Consider the following 17586-nt stretch of genomic DNA (forward strand, 5'->3'; position numbering starts at 1 on the left):
ATTCTTTTTAAAACAGATTTGAGTAACATATAACTCTTATTGAAAAAATCATTCACTTGTATTAAACTAGACTTGATGAAATATTTAAAAATTAATTTTTCAAGAATCTGAGAAAAGAAAATCATAAACAGAGATATTATCGGTGTGAGAGACAATTCATACATTTTTGGGCAAAGTATTCATTTTTTTATTTGTATTTTTACACAAAATCCCTTTTAATATGTTGTATTAAAAAGAATTAATTTTAAAATCGAATTCTTTAGTCGCAAAATAAGTCTTATTCATCAATTTTATTATTATTAATATTTTATTTTTCCATCTTTAATAATTTTTATTTTGAAAATAATTTTCAAATCTATTGAAATATAATCTCTTATTTATAAAAATATTGATATATGTTATTTTTATATTTTCTTGATGCAAATTTACCTTAAAGTTTGTTATTTTTTTTAAAAAAAAGATTTCCAATATAAAAGCTTTAACTAAACTCCAATATAAATATAGTTGAATTGATTCTTCCGGTTCAATTTCACCGGCCGGCGGCTAAAGTTTACCGGTTCAGCCCCCTTAACCCTAGAAGCTCAGTAAATTGCTGATCATGGCGGCGTTGCCATATGCTGATGTCGATTCGAGCTTAAAAGCTCTAGCCGGTCGAGCCGAAGGATTTGGCAGATTTGCAATCGGCGGTCTAAATGGTCCGGTCTATTCCGTCACAACATTGGCCGGTTTGTTCCTCTTCCTCCTGCTCCTTCCATTGTTTCATTTCCTTATTGATTGAATTTGTATTGTATAATATTGTGTTTTGGGGATTATTGCAAAAGTGGAGTGTATTTGTAACGGCTCAGTTCGCTAGTGATATTGTCCGTTTTGGCCTAGGCTAACATGGCTTTTAAAAGGCATCACTAGTGTGTAAGCATTGCTTACTTATATATTGAACATATTTACTCTGTTGTATTTTGTTGATGCGAGACTTGGTATCTTATGTTGAGAGTTTGTTTTCGATAGAAGCTTGCGGGGATTTAAGAGAGTAAAAGATTCAACAAAATATTAATGCACAAAACAAGTGTAGCAACAGATATTAATACACAACGGAGAGAGAAAAACAACGGGATATTTAAATCATATTACTTAAAGTATGAGAAAGCTTGATTATGTACTAACCTTCTATTATAATACTTGACTATTACGCTTTCCTATCTAGGGTCGTGTCCTCAGTCAGTTGAAATTGTCTTATAGCTTGTCTAATCTCCCCCTCCCGTTCTTTTTGACCTACCTAACCTTTCGTAACTTCTGCTATAGATAATCTCTCACACCTCCTCATAGGCGCATTATCTTACCTTCTCTTCATATGTACGAACGATCTAAGCTTTGCTTCCCTCATCTTATCAGCGATGGAGGTCATTCCGAACTTATCCCATGTAACTTCGTTCTTAATCATATCTATCCTAGTATGCACACACATTCATCTAAAAATGTGATTTTTGAAGAAAAAAAAGTGCTAGTATTTAAAGTTCACATGAATAAGTGTATTTGGATATTGGTGTTGCTTTTGGACATGCATTTAAGTTGAGCACTCGAGACTGGGAAGTATAGTTCACTTGAAAAACTAGTTATAACTATGTTCTCAAAATTTGGTGAAATGACTAAAACGTATTTTCTTGAAAAGGGAAAAAAATTATGGACAAATGGGTCCTAATGTATATATAGATACATGTAGAAGAAACCTTTTTTTGGCGATGCAGCCTCAAGGGTTCTGGTGTTCAAATGTGCTTGAAATTAAACAACTTATCAAAATCAAAAGATATGATTAGCACCTAAAGAAGCATATATTGCATTGTTATAGTTATAGTTATGGTAGTGTTCTGTATTTGGATTTAATGAAGTCTGTTTTTATTTATATGGATTGTCTGAACAATTTCATAATGTGCTCCAAAAGAGTTAATGTTCTAGATAAGGTTAAAGAAGTTGGATTGAAATTGTTCACTTTAGATAATTTTCCGCATGAATTTGTATAGGAACTATTATTCCACAAATCGCTCATCGTTCGTTTCAGTTGAGGGTCTATCGGAAACAACTTCCCTATCTGTTCAAGGCAGGGATAAAATATGTGTACACTCCGCCTAGACCCACTTGTGGGATTACATTGGATTCTTTGTTGTTGTTGGTTGTAGATTAACTTGGCTAGAATGTAGAAAATGTCATCTGAATAATAGGGAGTTCTTCCTCATCGGAAAACTTAATGGTGAGAACAGATCGGTTTGGGTAATTTTACCCTCTGCACTCCTCTCGAGCTGAAGTAGTTGGGCAGTCCAGCGAGAAACCAATTACCAAAAGCCTTGTACAGCATCCGGTTTGGTTGCAATAGGGGTGGTTCATTTCTGTATGTCTCTGCCTAACAAAGAAGTACGAATCGTATTTTACATTCTATCTAATGGTGTGTTGTTTTTCTATTCACTTCTTGTTTCTCCGAAGAAAGAAAAGATGACTTTAATTTAGTGGACGTAGAACTTAGTAATCTTAATAAAGAAGAAACAAAAATTAGAACTTAAATGTGTTGGTGTTTATTTTGCATAAACATGGCCTGCTGTTAAGAACTTAATTTGGGCATCCAAAGGATTGAGGCTTGTCAGTTTGAAGTTAAAACGCCGTGTGTTACTGATCTTAGTGTAGCACATAGCTACCGATTTCGAGCATGTTGCTAAACACCATACACTTTCTTCTTTGTAGATGATGGTCCGGGATCACTCCGTGATGGATGCCGTAAGAAAGAACCACTATGGATTGTTTTTGAAGTTTCAGGCACCATTCCTCTCACGTCTTACCTACGTGTGTCATCCCATAAAACTATTGATGGTCGTGGACAAAGGATAATACTCACTGGCAAAGGCTTACAGCTGAAGGATTGTGAGCACATAATCGTATGCAATTTGGAGTTTGAAGGTGGCAGAGGTCATGATGTTGACGGCATTCAGATAAAACCAAATTCCAGGCACATTTGGATAGACCGCTGTTCTCTTCGTGATTATGATGATGGGCTAATCGATATTACCAGACAAAGCACAGATATAACTATTTCTAGGTACTGGATGGTTGTTTCTCAGATTCTGTATATGGGTACTTTTATAGCATACTAATGATTCTGATGAATTTCTGCAGATGTTATTTTGCTCAGCATGATAAGACAATGCTTATTGGAGCAGACCCGTCTCATGTTGGTGATAGATGTATCAGAGTGACCATCCACCATTGCTTTTTCGATGGGACGAGGCAGAGGCAACCTCGTGTTAGATTTGGTAAAGTTCATCTGTACAACAATTACACTAGAAATTGGGGTATATATGCTATTTGTGCTAGTGTAGAATCACAGGTAAATTTCTTTTTCCTCGATGGTGTTTGATGCATCATGCATGTTGATAATGTATAACCAAGTATATTGTGTTTGTTACTGTTTATTCCAGATATATTCTCAATGCAACATATATGAAGCTTCACAGAAGAAAAAAGCTTTCGAATACTACACAGAGAAGGTAATGCAATGCCTTTTTAATTTGCACAGCATCACTATATTTGGGTTTTTTTTTCAGATGGTTTTCTTAGGCCCGTTTGGTCATGCGATATGAAATAATGAGATGAAGTTGAAGTTTTGTTTGGACATGTGATTTGAACGTCTTATATTGTATGTTTTCTCATAAACAGAAAACTTATAAGTCGTAAAACTATTAAAATTGTCTCAATTATTATACAATCTTACTAAATAAGCAAAAGTTCATAAAATCCAATTACACACTATCACAAAAATATTCTTGAAGAATATAATATTTATTGATCAAAGTTTAATTCAATAAAAAAAATTAAACATATATAAGTTGTGGTGTACTAGTCTTTAATACAGTCCTCTCACATTGAACTTGCATTTCTCGTTCATATGAATGAGAAGACGAACCAATATTGTTACTTTGAGCCATTTTTTGGTCAATTTGGTTGGTGAATAAATTTGGTTGAAAATAATGAATTTGGTGAATATAATTGGAAAGTAGAAATTGATTTGAAGCAATAATAAATTCTACGTTAGTGAAAATAATCATTATAAGAGATGTAAATGGTTTAGAAAATAATGATATGAATCATAAATTTTATTTACATATGAAATAAATGGTTTATAGCTATAAACATTGGTTGTTTTTACCAAATATATAAACTTATGAGTCAATTTTTTGTATTCAAAAAGTCCCAGATCTGATTTTTTGAAAAATTTGGGATTTCATCTCATGATATGAAATTATGAAATGAAATGAGTGAAATCGCATGTCCAAATACTGGTTTCATCTCATGATTGCATGTCTAGCCTACTTAGTGATTTTGCAACACTAGTTGATACAAGATTCACTTATACTGATACATCGGAAGTAGATTTTTCTTACTATTTTCCTTTCTAATAGTTTTCTAGTTGTTCGATATCTGCCTGTGAGTACTTCAGGAACTTACACTTTATTGTTAGAGCCTGTAGCATGCTCAATGATACTTTAACTTAGCGTCTGGAAAATCTTTATGTCCAAGCCGAGTAAGGTAAGTACACTCGATATTCCAGTTCTAGTCCTTGGAGGAGTTAATTGACTTCTGGGTAGAGAAGGAAGATATTTTATTCGGTAAAGTAACACCCGAGGTCGTGAAAGAATCATCATATAACCCCGGAAGATAGTTTGTTACGAGTTGTACTAACAAAAATAAACTTGTCTGAAACTACCTTATACGTAGCATGGATCGGATTACTAATGTGAGGTGGATCCAAAGAAGGGTGGTTCTAGTTATAATCCTGAAACATCATGTATATATTTCTTCCCACGTGTTCTAGCCTTGGTGGTGTGGATAGATGGAGGTGAGAGCAAGCTGGCCCGGACACCACGGGTATTAAAAAAATTACATGTGTTGGAGTGTTGGGGTTTCTAATGTGTCCAAAATAAAATATTGGTGTTTGTTTCTTACTGTTAATTCTGTTTCTCTTAACAACTTATTTGCCTCTCTATCTTTCACTTGATAGGGGTAAGGCTACCTACGCCACACATCGCCTTCCCTAGACTCCACCACGATTACACTGAGTATGTTGTTGTGTCATTATTACGAAGGGTCTTTATGTATCGTTTTTTTTTTTTTTGGTTATTTTAGGCAGCAGATAAGGAGGAAGCAAGAAGTGGTTTAATCAGATCAGAAGGGGACATGTTTCTGAATGGAGCTCAAGGGAGTTTGTTAACTGGTATTGGTGGAGAGTGTGTTTTTCATCCAAGTGAATTTTACCCTGTCTGGACACTGGAACCAGCCTCAGACTCTCTCAAAGGTATTCTCCACATTTGCACTGGTTGGCAATCTGTTTCCCTTCCACAGGAGGAGTGTGCTCGTCAACTGAAACCCGCACGCTAGTTTCCTCCCGAGACAGATCTAGTGCTCGTTACGGGTTTATCTGAACCTAGTAACTTTGGCTCAAACCTTGTATGTATTAAACAGTTCACTAAATAAGTACAAATAATATTATATCTTGAGATCCCGTATACAAAATAGGTTTTGGATAAATTTCCAATCTCAATCCCGTTCAAATCTTGGATCTACCTCGGGATTTCTTCTACAGACTGGCTCAATGTTCAAATCTTGGATCTACCTCTGTTTTCTTCTACCAACTGGCTCAATGTTCAAATCTTGGATCTACCTGGGTAGATAGAGGAAGGGAGATTTATTGAATGCTTTTTCGGACATTTATCGAGTTAGCAAGTTATTATTTTTGTAAGAATCGCTCTTTGATATAATAAACTTCAAAGTTCAAACCAAGTACTCTCTCTGCTTAATGTATGTTTTCATGTGTATATCTATGAAAAAAATGCAATAAGATTTCACCAAAAAATTTAAATTTATTTGATGAGCAACAAACCCAGAAGGTTACACAGCATTTCTATTTCGTTGAGATATGGCAATTCATAATGATCATAGCTGCAACAGCGACAGTAATTGGTAAAAATTAGAAACACACTTAATCTCATGCCACTGACGCTAAGACGACAAAAAGTACACAGATTTGGTACACAGTAAGCATAGAGATTACTAACAACAAATAAGACATTCAACATAAGAGTCATATTCCCAACACATTGATCATGTATCAAATGTCATCGACGAAACAAAGCAAAACAAAACTTGTATTGCTGATAAGTTCAACAAATAATTTTGATCCAAAGCAAAAATCTCAGCCAAAGTAGATCCTATCCCTACACTTTGATAGCATATTTCCTAATGGGGAAGTACATTTCCTTCTTCTTCTCTCTCTCTGTCTTCAAGGATGACTGCATCGATAGAAAAAAAAACAAGTTATCAAATTGTTGGCTTAGATTTCAAGTCGGATTTACAAACTTCACGCACTATGTTAGAAAAAAATGAATGTAAACATGATGAGAGCATGTAAGGTAGCTAGTCTAAAGTGAGCAACGATGGAATGGTATAGATGAAAGATACCTGGTGCTTAGTCAAACGTTTACGGATTGCTCTGGTTTTCTTGGGGCGAAGATCAAGAGGCAAGTACTTCTTGTTCTTGTAAACTTCCCTAAGAGCTGACTTTTGCTTCTGTGAGATGACAGTCAAAACCTGTGCAATTGACAACCTTACCACCTTGCTGCATCCACAAAATTCAGTAACGTCAATAAAAGTATAATAGATGGTAACAGTAAAACCATCAGTAAACTACTCAATTGAATGCTTCTCATGGTGTTATTTACTGCTCAAATTGGATACACATTCCACAAACCCTAAAAGGAAGAATTGTGTATCTCTAGGATAATCATCAATAGCAAGTTTGACCATAAAACTAGACAATGTTCAACTAGTATGCAAAATGTAAGAAGTTCGGTAAGCAGATATGTCAACAGATTCACAACAACCGGCCAGTAAACTTCTCAAATATTCATATAGCTACAGCCACCATGGCAGTCAAGATGACAGGTACCAAATTTAACCCTCTTCTTGGTACAATGTAGCTTCAATAAACAAAGCCTCAAAGAAACCCATCAGCGGTCTATGTCACAAATTAATATCAGTTCATATTTGTAGTTATGGCTTCCATTTTGCATTTGAAGATATGAACACCTTCTGGAGAAGACTTGACAAACACAGACAGGCTACAGCAGAGAGGGCAGGGTGGGCAGATCTTTGAAACTTTACATCCTAAGGTTCTTATAGAAATGTGAGATAGTAAACAATTACATTGGGTACTTGTCCTTATCTTACTGTAAAACTCCCTTAAGGTACTCTTCTCCTTATGATTTGCAGCCCCACACCCCAACCCCTTCAAAAAGAACAGATACAAAGTAACCTAAAGGTTTCGCAAGGATAATCACCAATAGCAACAATTAAGTATAAACAAGATGTCCTTCATTTAGATTAGCAAAATGTAAGAAGTTCGGTAAGCAGATATGTCAACAGATTTACAACAACCGGCCAGTAAACTCCTCAATTGTATTCCTATAGCTACAGCCGCCATGGCAGTCAAGATGATGGGTATCGTACTTAACCCTCGTCTTGGTACATGTAGCTTCTATCAATAAAGAGACGCTTCCCTCAAAGAAACTCATGTTCAACTTATACTAAACATTAGATAATTAAATATTTGTTTTTATGGTTTGAAACTAGCAGAAGAAGATATTCTGGAGAAAGACTTGAGAACAACAACAATGGTCTACTCAGGTATGGCAATGGGGTGGGCATCTTTGAGACTTCATACTAAGAGGTTCTTTTAGGAATGGTAACATAGTCAACAATCACAACTCCGCCATACTGGATACTTGTCATCAGTTCCAGTAATTCTTACTTAATATACTACTTATCATCTTACTAGCGACCCCACCTTCCCACACCCAAACACCATACAAAAGGAATTCTTAGGTGTGTGTCAAAGGACAATCACAACAGGAACCCTGATTAGAAACAAGAAAACCTTCAGCAAGTTTCACTGATGAAATGTAAGAAGTTCGGTAAGCAGATATGTCAACAGATTTACAACAACCGGCCAGTAAACTTCAGAATTATTTACATGTGGCTACAGCCGCCATGGCAGTCAAGATGAAGGACACCGAACTTAATCCTCCAATTGGTACATGTAGCTCTATAAACAAAGAAATCCTTCAAAGAAACCAATCAACAACCTACGTTTTAGATCAGTCACTATTTTGTTGTTATGGCCTCAGTTTTGCATTATAAGATACAAGCATATATTGGAGAAATATTTTAATTAAAAAAAAACAAACGCTACTGCAGTGATGGGAATAGAGTGGGTGGATATTTCAAACTTCAACATTGAAATTTTAGAAAAATGTATTAACAAAAATTCTAAAAAACAACTAAAATGATGGAAAAAGAGGTACGAAATAGCATTATACAATATATCAAAATTGTTACTAGCAACTAAATGGCACATGGAGCATAGTTAAACTACACACTTTATGCTAAAGCAATACTCCTTACTCCATATATACATAGCCTAAACAAAATCATATTGACCAGCAACAACATACTATAGGAAATACCACAACACAGACCTTACCACCAGCTCAAAGAGATAAAAAGGTTGTTTCCGATTGAAAAAACACAGTTTATAAAGGGAATACAATAATAAAATCATATTAACCAAAAAAATACAATAATCAATACCGAATAGACGAAGTTCACTATAAAACACTAACAAAAGAAAAGAAAAAATCGCTTACATTTTGGATAGCTTGTTAGGAGCACCACCGGTGACCTTTGCAACACGGAGAAGAGCAAGCTCCGCCTTCAGATCCTTCAACTGAGCCAAAAGGTCTGTCTTCGACTTGTTCCTCAACTCATGAACCTTTATTCTCGCTGCATTTCCACCACAACAACATTAATCTCAAACAACAAATACAGATTGAAAAATATCAAAAAAAAAAATACTTTCATAAATACTTCATTACGACGAAGATGAATCTAAAAAGCGAGAAAAAGTGAGTTTTGAGTATACGCACCCATGGCTGCTGCTCCTTTGAGGTTACTGCTCAGACGGCGATGGAGATTAGGGTTTTTTCAAGCTCACTGAGCTGATCCATGGATATATATAGTGTAGTTTTGATTGAGATTTATTCTTTGGGCTGGACTTCCATTCTGGAAATAAAAAGTATAGGCCCATTATGGTTTAGTGATGGCCCATTACTATATGTTGCAAATGGACGGGTTGGCTCGAATTCAGGGTCCGTTTGGCCAATCGATATGGTATCATGATATGGAATCATGAGATGAAATTGAAGTTTTGTTTGGACATGTGATATGGAAATATGTTGCAAATGGACGGGTTGGCTCGAATTTGAGATGGGGTGAGTTAGGGTCCGTTTGGCCAAGCGATATGGTATCATGATATGGAATCATGAGATGAAATTGAAGTTTTGTTTGGATATGCTATATGGAATTTTGGTGTGATATATTTTTTCATAAACATAAAAATCTCATAAATTATAAAACTATTAAAATAGCCCCAATTGTTTATTCAATATCATCAAATAACAAAAACTCATAAAATCGTATAATAAATTATTACAAAATTATTTGTTCTCAAATTAAGTAATTGTTTCATCAATATATTTGGGTAAAAATGAAACACATTTCACTTGCTCTTCAAGATTTTATTACTCAACAATTGTGAAGTGTGAGTTAAAGTGACTATATGTTAGTGAGAATAATAAATTTTAAAAAGTAATGATGTTATTATAAAAAAAATAACATGTGAAATAAATGGATAGTAGATATAAATATGGGGTTGTTTTGACAAAATATAAACTCGAGTATCAATTTTTATATTAAAATAACACAAATCATGATATGGTACTACCATATGATTTCATATCATGGTTTTTGAAGAATATGGTATCACATTTAATGATATGGAATCATGAGATGGAATCAGCGTAAAATCGCATGTCCAAATGCTGATTTCATCTCACGATACTATATCGTGATATGGTATCACATGGCCAAACACCTACTTAATAGAGTGTAAATTAGGTTTAGCAAATTAAAAATCATATTTGTATGATATAACTATGATTTGCATAATTGAGCTTCATAGCAAATTTTATTTTTATTATGGCTATTAATTTGTATATTTTGGATATTTATGCATAAAAATCAATTGTATAGGTATATATTTGGAATCAGTATACAGAAAAGAAACTAACTTAATTTTAAGTTGTATAAGTATATATATTTTCGTGTGGTGATTTTTAATCGCATATGTATATGTGTATGTAAATATATTTTTGTATACCGATGTAAGTTGTAGCTTTATATAAACAGAAATTATAATTTATATAATTTGTGTTTGTATAAAGCGAGAAAGAGAGAAAAAAACAAAAGAGAACTGGTAGGGGAAAATCTATTTATGTATAATTATAAGTGTACATGACGAAAATATATGTATTTGTATCTAAAAATATAGTTTTCTCTCGATTTATACAAACACTGTGTTTGTACAGTTGTGTTGTTAAGTGAGAAGACGAGGGAGAGTGGCAAGCGAGATCAAGAAGAGTCACGAGCGAGATTGTTGAGGAGAGAGACCAATGACAAAGTGTTTGAAACGGATTAGAACTATGGTTATAACATTTAATTTGAATTAATTGTATAAAATAGCAAACTATTAATTCAAATTAAATGCAATAACCATATTTTGATTTAATTGAAATCCCTAGCAAACTATTGAAATTTTGCCTCACTCCCTGGAATTCTCGCTCTCTACTCTCGTTTCTAGTCGACTCATCGTCTCTCTCACTTATATACAAATACAAATGTATAAAATGTGTTTGTGTTTGTATAAAGTGAGAGAAAACTGTATATATAAATCTATTTTTGTTAGTCTCGGATCTCATTCGCCAGTCTCACTCGACTCTCTCACTTTATACTAACACAAATGTATAAATTACGTTTGTGTTTGTTAAAGCGAGAGAAAATTATATATAAAATACATATATTTTCGTCATATATGCTTATAATTATACAAATACATATCTTTCGCTCCCAGTTCTCTTTATCTTGCTCTCTTATATTAGTTATATATATACAATCATCTAACCGATATACATATACAATTGACGCGCTTTTATACAAATGAGAAGCCAGTCGGGGAAATTATACAAATCTAAAGCCCCTGCCGAGTTATACAATCTGTTGCTCCATTGCATATAAATGATCTTTATACTTGCTAAACCTAAAATTTACTCGCTAATATATTTTCTCTTATATATTTGATGTAGTTTTATACGTATAACTTGAGAAAGTAAGAAATACATAGACTCAATTGAATTATGAGTTATTATACACCCCTCTTTGATGCATTTTGTGTAAATTAGAAGACAAAAAGAATCTTTAAGCATCATATTTTGACGTTGTCATTTAAATGGTTTTGGACGAAGGAAATATTTAGTTAGATATCACACATATTTTTTCACAAAATGGAATAACATATATATATATATATATATATATATATATATATATATAACGTATTTAATTTTGTGGAAAAATATTTGAATTTGGTTTATTAAGATCATAACTTCAGTTTAAAATATCTGAAGTCATGTCTAGCAATAACTTCATACAAAAATATGTTTGAAGTTGGTTGAATAAATCATATGTCTAAATTAATCTCCATAGCTATAGTTACAGTGAAATATATCTGAAGTTAATATTACCTAATCATACTAATTTTATATATGATGTTTAGTTTTCACAAAACCACACATCAAATAAAAATATTTAAATGAGACATATTTTCCAAACATCAATAGTCCAAAAAAAGAAAAAGAAAAAAAAAAGGAAAATCTCGTGTGTTTGGTTGAATATCATTAAAATTCATAACATTTTTTCTTAAAATATGAATTTAATATCAAGTCACATGACATCGTCGTTATATATCTTAATTAATAAGTTAAAATTATATATTTAATTTGTGTACATCACTTTTGTATTTTATTAAATTCATAAAATTATAATAAGAATACATCTAGAATAATCACTATTATTTATTACTAGTTCTACCTATTCATGATAGGGCAAAAATAACGTCATAGCCTTTTAATTTGTTAAGTATTTCAATTAATTAATGGCATTCGTATACCTAATTATTTGACTCAACCAAATATAATATTTTTAAAGTATGTGTTAGCAATAATACCATTGTTTGATCTCTTAAATGGAATTCTTTTATTTATGCTCTGTCTCAAATTATCTATTGAGTTTCTTTTATATATGTATCCTTTTTAAAAATATTATTTAGGACAATTTTAAAATTATCCTATTTTTACTTGAGATATTTAAAAAAAAAAATTTGCTCTTTTGAGGTGTACTTGTGTTGTAGAAGAATTAATATTAAGGATAAAATATCAAAGAAAAAGTAATGTTATCTTGTATTTCTAAGATGAAGAATAATTTGCGTTAATTACTTTTTGATAATTTACGATAGATAATTTGAGATGGAAAGGAGTATTATTAAGTAAGTAGTTTGCTTTTCAATACGTAGGTGGTCTCATATATGAATATACAATAATGCAAATAACATGATAATAATAATAATAACAATAATAATAATAATAATAATAAAATATATAACATAAAAATAAAAAAATAAATATATATATATATATATATATTATTGCCTTGTTAATATATAAACATTGAAGATTCATGCTACGATATTAATTAGGCAAAAAATAAGATAAATTGTCCTCACAAATATTTTATTAGATAAATTACTGTTAGAGAATTAAAGTTTTAATTTAGTCTATAATCAATCAACAAATGGAAAAAGTGATTGAGTTAGCAATAATAGATTGAAACTTGGCATATATGGGTGCAAGTAGGACAATATGACATGAATGCAAATTATGTCATTATTAATACAAGGGATGTGATAGATGGGATGTAATTATTTTATGTTTAATTAGATTTTTGGAGTCTAAGTTTTTTATAATGCAAATTTATATTATATAGGTTTAATAAGTTTATCACAATTTAAACTCATAATATATATAGTTTTTTTTTGCCTCAACGAATTTTATAATTTATTATTTAAATAAGCTACATCATCATCATCGAGCTCAATAATGTCTGTATAAGGTTATATTATATCTTATGTAACACTTTACTCTTTTCTCCTTTAGTGTGATATTCGTTTTATGACATGTGCACTATTCTACTAAAGTTTGTCAACCTATCAGATCGTTTTTCTTGCGAAATACTACATAATTTTGTGCTTTCGAAATGATTAAACTTCTAACATATATAGGAACATCCTCCCCCCCCCCCTCCTCCACTCACCCAGAAATATGTCTACCCGATGTAAATCTCGATTAGTTAAGATAGTAAATTCTTTGTAATCCAGATTCATGACATTATTGCTCGTTTTGACTCAACACACCTTATAAATTAATCCATTAATCATCATCGCACCCAACAATTCCTGTTTGTTTTATCTAACATGTACAAATTTTAATATAAAATCCGTTTAATACCAATATTATTTTCCGAAAACTTGTATATATATCATCATCATCTAAATTGACTTCATCAATTAATTAGTTTCGTTGTAGGCATGGTGAGGGTGATGTATGTTGCAATTAAACCAGCCATATGCAACATTGCAACTAGTAAACTCAACTTGGTAAGCTTCATTGTTTGAAGAAGCCGGACATTTAATGTAATACGTGCTCATTTTTTTCGATATTTGTTATCTGTTTTGAATACGAATCTCGACTAAATAGTGACATCGTTCCTAATAAAATTATCTTTTATATTTAAAAATTTAAATTCAAAATATCTAATAAAGAATAAAATCAAATTATAATCATACTATCACACTTTATATCGATCTAAAAGGATGCACCTTAATTATAGAGATAAGGACTTTAGCTCAATATTTATGATATATAATAGACAAGTCTATTTAGACGGCTTGCCTTTTTATTCCAAAGTAGCTTTCCTCACTATTTTTCTTCTTTGAAAATTGTTATAAAAATAAATGGATCTAAGGGCAATTATCAAATACTACTTTATAATGAATCGAGATAAATATTATTTTGTTATTCAATAAAGTCTTACAATAATCGAATAATTCAAAAAAGAACAAACGATAATTCAATAGTCATAAAAAAAATAAAAATTATTTACTACTTAATACTCATATACCTCGTTCATATTTTTATAAAAATAGTCATTAGTTATTTACTTTTTGACCATTTTTTATAAATAATATGACCATGGAGTTTCACGGGTAAATTTTAAAATATTATAGTGATTTACGTATAATTTTTAATAGTTATCCTTTAAACTCGCATCTTGTGAAATCTATTAAAAAGAAAAGAACACTCTCTATTAAAATATCATTTCAAAAGCCTAACTCTCACAGTGTAACTTTTTTACTGTCTTTTCAATTAGCGCCTGATATAAGACAAGTCAATATAAATTTTATTCAATAAATTTTATAAATGACCAAATAATTCAAAGAAAGGGTTAATTACTTTGTAACAAAGTTTTATTTCACAATGAATGTCCATGTCACATAAACAAAATTCTATAAATGAGAAAAGTAAAAGTGTATAACATGTGGACCATTTTAAATAGCTATATAATCAATTACTGGGTGAACAAATTAAATTCGTTGACAATGACATTATGTTATAACTAAAAAATAATCAAGACAAAGTCAATATTCATTTTTGGTCTTGCATCAAATATGTCTATATTTTAAATAATTTTTAAAAGTATATACGTAGAGAGTGTGTGTAACAATATTTAGTCCGATATATTTTTAAAGACTAAAATTAAATTTTAGCAATAATCAACGAATCACAAATGTTGTTAATCTTAGTTTTATAAAAACACATTGCTTTATATGACATCTGAATAAATAAAATATATTTTGTTCGATATTATTTTAACAAACAAAATTAAATCTTATCAATACTTAAAGAATAAAAAATGTTGTTAACCTTAATTCTAACATTTTGTTTATTCAAATGTCATATAAAAGCAAACTAAAATCTATTAATAATTGAGAATTATTTGTTTCTTTCGTTATTAGAAGGGTCCATGACACTTATTGATTGAAAATGAAGTAGGGTTAATGGGCCATTTTGATTCTCCCTTTTTTCTTTATCCTCCCTCGATTTGGTTCATAAAAAGATGAACACAAATATCTTATTCAAACAATAATTTTTAGAGTTTTCCCATATCCAAACGGACCTATTCAGCGTGTGATATACATGTATTTTATTTTTTATTTTGCTTCATAGTATATATGTATATTACCCATGAACACAATTTGACAACTAAGTCATTATCTTTTTTTTGGCATTACTATGACATCAACCTCAAGCTATCGAATATAAAGAGAAAATGCATGAGTATCCCCCTCAATTTATGCTCGAAATCTCAGAGATACAGTTATACTATACTAAGGTTATATTACCCCTTGAACTTATTTTATAAATAATTTTCTACTCCTTTTCGATCTATATGACACTGAGTTGAAAAAAACCTATTAACACGCGCTGAGACCACAATATAGTATTAATGGGCCATTTTGATTCCCCCTTTTTCTTTATCCTCACCCAATTTGGTTCATAAAACATGAACACAATAATTTCTAGAGTTTTCCCTTATTCGAATGGGATCTGTTTAGCGTGTGATATATATATATATATATATATATATATATATATAGCTTTATAGTATATGTATTTTACCCATAAACACAGTTTGACAATTATGTTATTATAATTTTTTTTGCATCACTATGACATCAACCTCAAGCTATCAAATATAATTTTTTTTTTATTGATAACCGTATCAAAGTTCGACTATTTTAAATCTGTATTGAGTAGAATTTCATTCAAGAGATATGGACTATTAAAAAAATTTTCATATTCGAGATTTAAATTTGAAACCTCCTATTAAAAGAGAAGCGACTTTATCCATCACATTTAAACTATTAAATATTATTTTTATTTCATACACCACAAGTAGTGCATAACATGATTAATATATTGCTCCAAAGGTCAAATAATTTGATTTTAATATAAATTTTTAGCTATTTAACAAATCAAATGAACAAACTGCCGTCCGCTAATTAATTAATCCTCACATATAGAATCTTTACTTACATTCTTTTTTATCCAACTGTCAAAAATGTCTCTTTTATTTAAATATATTTTGTATATGGACGTACAGTGTAAACGTATTTTATATAATAAAGTCACTAAAAGGTAACAGCAAATATACAAATTGCTTTAATATTGGTTGATAATAATCTGGAATAAATGTTGAGTAACCAGTTAAAATATATCACATCACAACTTTTTTGTTATATTATCAATTAATATATATATATATATATATATATATATATATATATATATATATATATATATATATATATATATATATATATATATATATATAAAATTCAGATTTTTTTTTATAACAAACATTATTTATAACAATATTACGCTATAATAACGAAGCTTTTCTAAAGTTAATTTTTCATGTTATGTTATGTTATATTATATGTTTATAACTATTCATATATATATATACATATATAGATATATATATATAACCAAAACTTATTCAGATAAACGATATCGTTATAAAGATATTATTTTACTTATTTTTGAGCTTGATTGAGATTAGCGTGAAAATAAGAATGTTAAATCCACATTTTTTGGAAACGAAAGTCCTTGTGCTTGCTGATTTTCTAAGAAGATTACTAGAGGAGAGTCGATATTGCGATAAAATAAACTCCTCTTTAACTTTATCCGAGCTGATGAATTACGTCTCGTACCCTCTTTATTTTATAAAAAGTTTTCTACCCCTTTTCGGTCTACGTGACACTAGATTGAAAAAAAATATTAATATACGCTGGATCCATAAGATAATGTCACGTAGACCGAAAAGGGGTAGAAAATTATTTATAAATAAGTTCACTGGATAATAGGATCTTAATATAATATAAATATATCTCTAAAATTTCGGACATAGATTGAGGGGTATTCGTGTATTTAAAATATATATATATATATATATATATATATATATATATATATATATAATCAATCCATGTGTTTTTGGTGTGATGAGAAAAAAACTTTTATTTTCCTTCCCTAAGGGACAATCTAGAAAGCCTAAACAGTACAGGAAATAAGCTATCACCTATTCATAGCAACCAAATATGACACAATTTAAAGATTTTTAAAAAAAAATTCAAAAATAAGTCAATTTTTTTTTTTTGTAGGATTGAAAAAGTGACTTCACTATTATATAGAAAAAATCACTAGTTAGGGGATGGGTTATTCTTGTATTGCTTTGACTGAAAATAAAATTTATTGGTATACCTTTGACTATTTCATTTTGTTACATTTGAAAAATGTTTAATTTTGTCCAAGAGATATTTAATGTTATGCTGACATATTCCTTTTTGGAGTCTATCAAATAAAAATAGAATGCATATGATAATAGTATAATATATTTATTATAAGCAAGTTGGAAAAATAT

General features: G+C 30.6%; 2 protein-coding genes and 3 non-coding genes across 5 annotated transcripts; 1 reads left to right on the top strand and 4 right to left on the bottom strand.

Moving 5' to 3' along the window:
* The first annotated feature begins 390 nt into the window (after nucleotides 1–390).
* LOC101267397 (probable pectate lyase 4) lies at nucleotides 391–5817 on the top strand. The gene is made up of 5 exons (XM_004236720.5): nucleotides 391–725; nucleotides 2728–3079; nucleotides 3157–3367; nucleotides 3459–3527; nucleotides 5164–5817. The coding sequence occupies exons 1-5, from the start codon at nucleotides 599–601 to the stop codon at nucleotides 5413–5415; spliced, it is 1011 nt and encodes a 336-aa protein (XP_004236768.1). The 5' UTR covers nucleotides 391–598; the 3' UTR covers nucleotides 5416–5817.
* Nucleotides 5818–6060: 243 nt separating this feature from the next.
* LOC101267698 (large ribosomal subunit protein uL29-like) lies at nucleotides 6061–9151 on the bottom strand. The gene is made up of 4 exons (XM_004236721.5): nucleotides 9018–9151; nucleotides 8739–8874; nucleotides 6496–6652; nucleotides 6061–6326 (listed from the first exon to the last, which is right to left on the bottom strand). Exons 1-4 carry the CDS (start codon nucleotides 9019–9021, stop codon nucleotides 6252–6254), a joined length of 372 nt encoding a protein of 123 aa, XP_004236769.1. The 5' UTR covers nucleotides 9022–9151; the 3' UTR covers nucleotides 6061–6251.
* On the bottom strand, nucleotides 6870–6957 carry LOC112941426 (small nucleolar RNA snoR109). Its single transcript, XR_003246709.1, has one exon. It is a non-coding gene; the product is annotated as a small nucleolar RNA snoR109 (small nucleolar RNA).
* On the bottom strand, nucleotides 7423–7512 carry LOC112941428 (small nucleolar RNA snoR109). The gene has a single exon (XR_003246711.1). It is a non-coding gene; the product is annotated as a small nucleolar RNA snoR109 (small nucleolar RNA).
* On the bottom strand, nucleotides 7991–8080 carry LOC112941432 (small nucleolar RNA snoR109). Its single transcript, XR_003246715.1, has one exon. It is a non-coding gene; the product is annotated as a small nucleolar RNA snoR109 (small nucleolar RNA).
* Nucleotides 9152–17586: the final 8435 nt, after the last annotated feature.

Source organism: Solanum lycopersicum, chromosome 4 (assembly GCF_036512215.1).
Source record: "Solanum lycopersicum chromosome 4, SLM_r2.1".
Lineage (NCBI taxonomy): Eukaryota > Viridiplantae > Streptophyta > Magnoliopsida > Solanales > Solanaceae > Solanum > Solanum lycopersicum.

Excerpts from the sequence above, each read along its gene's own strand:
- LOC101267397 (XM_004236720.5), top strand. The coding sequence starts at position 599 with ATGGCGGCGTTGCCATATGCTGATGTCGATTCGAGCTTAAAAGCTCTA. Across the intron at positions 3,368-3,458 it reads GTGCTAGTGTAGAATCACAG|ATATATTCTCAATGCAACAT; the intron begins GTAAATTTCTTT and ends TGTTTATTCCAG. Across the intron at positions 3,528-5,163 it reads TCGAATACTACACAGAGAAG|GCAGCAGATAAGGAGGAAGC; the intron begins GTAATGCAATGC and ends TGGTTATTTTAG.
- LOC101267698 (XM_004236721.5), bottom strand. Across the intron at positions 6,653-8,738 it reads CCTAACAAGCTATCCAAAAT|CAAGGTGGTAAGGTTGTCAA; the intron begins GTAAGCGATTTT and ends TTGTGGATGCAG. Across the intron at positions 6,327-6,495 it reads AACGTTTGACTAAGCACCAG|TCATCCTTGAAGACAGAGAG; the intron begins GTATCTTTCATC and ends CTATCGATGCAG.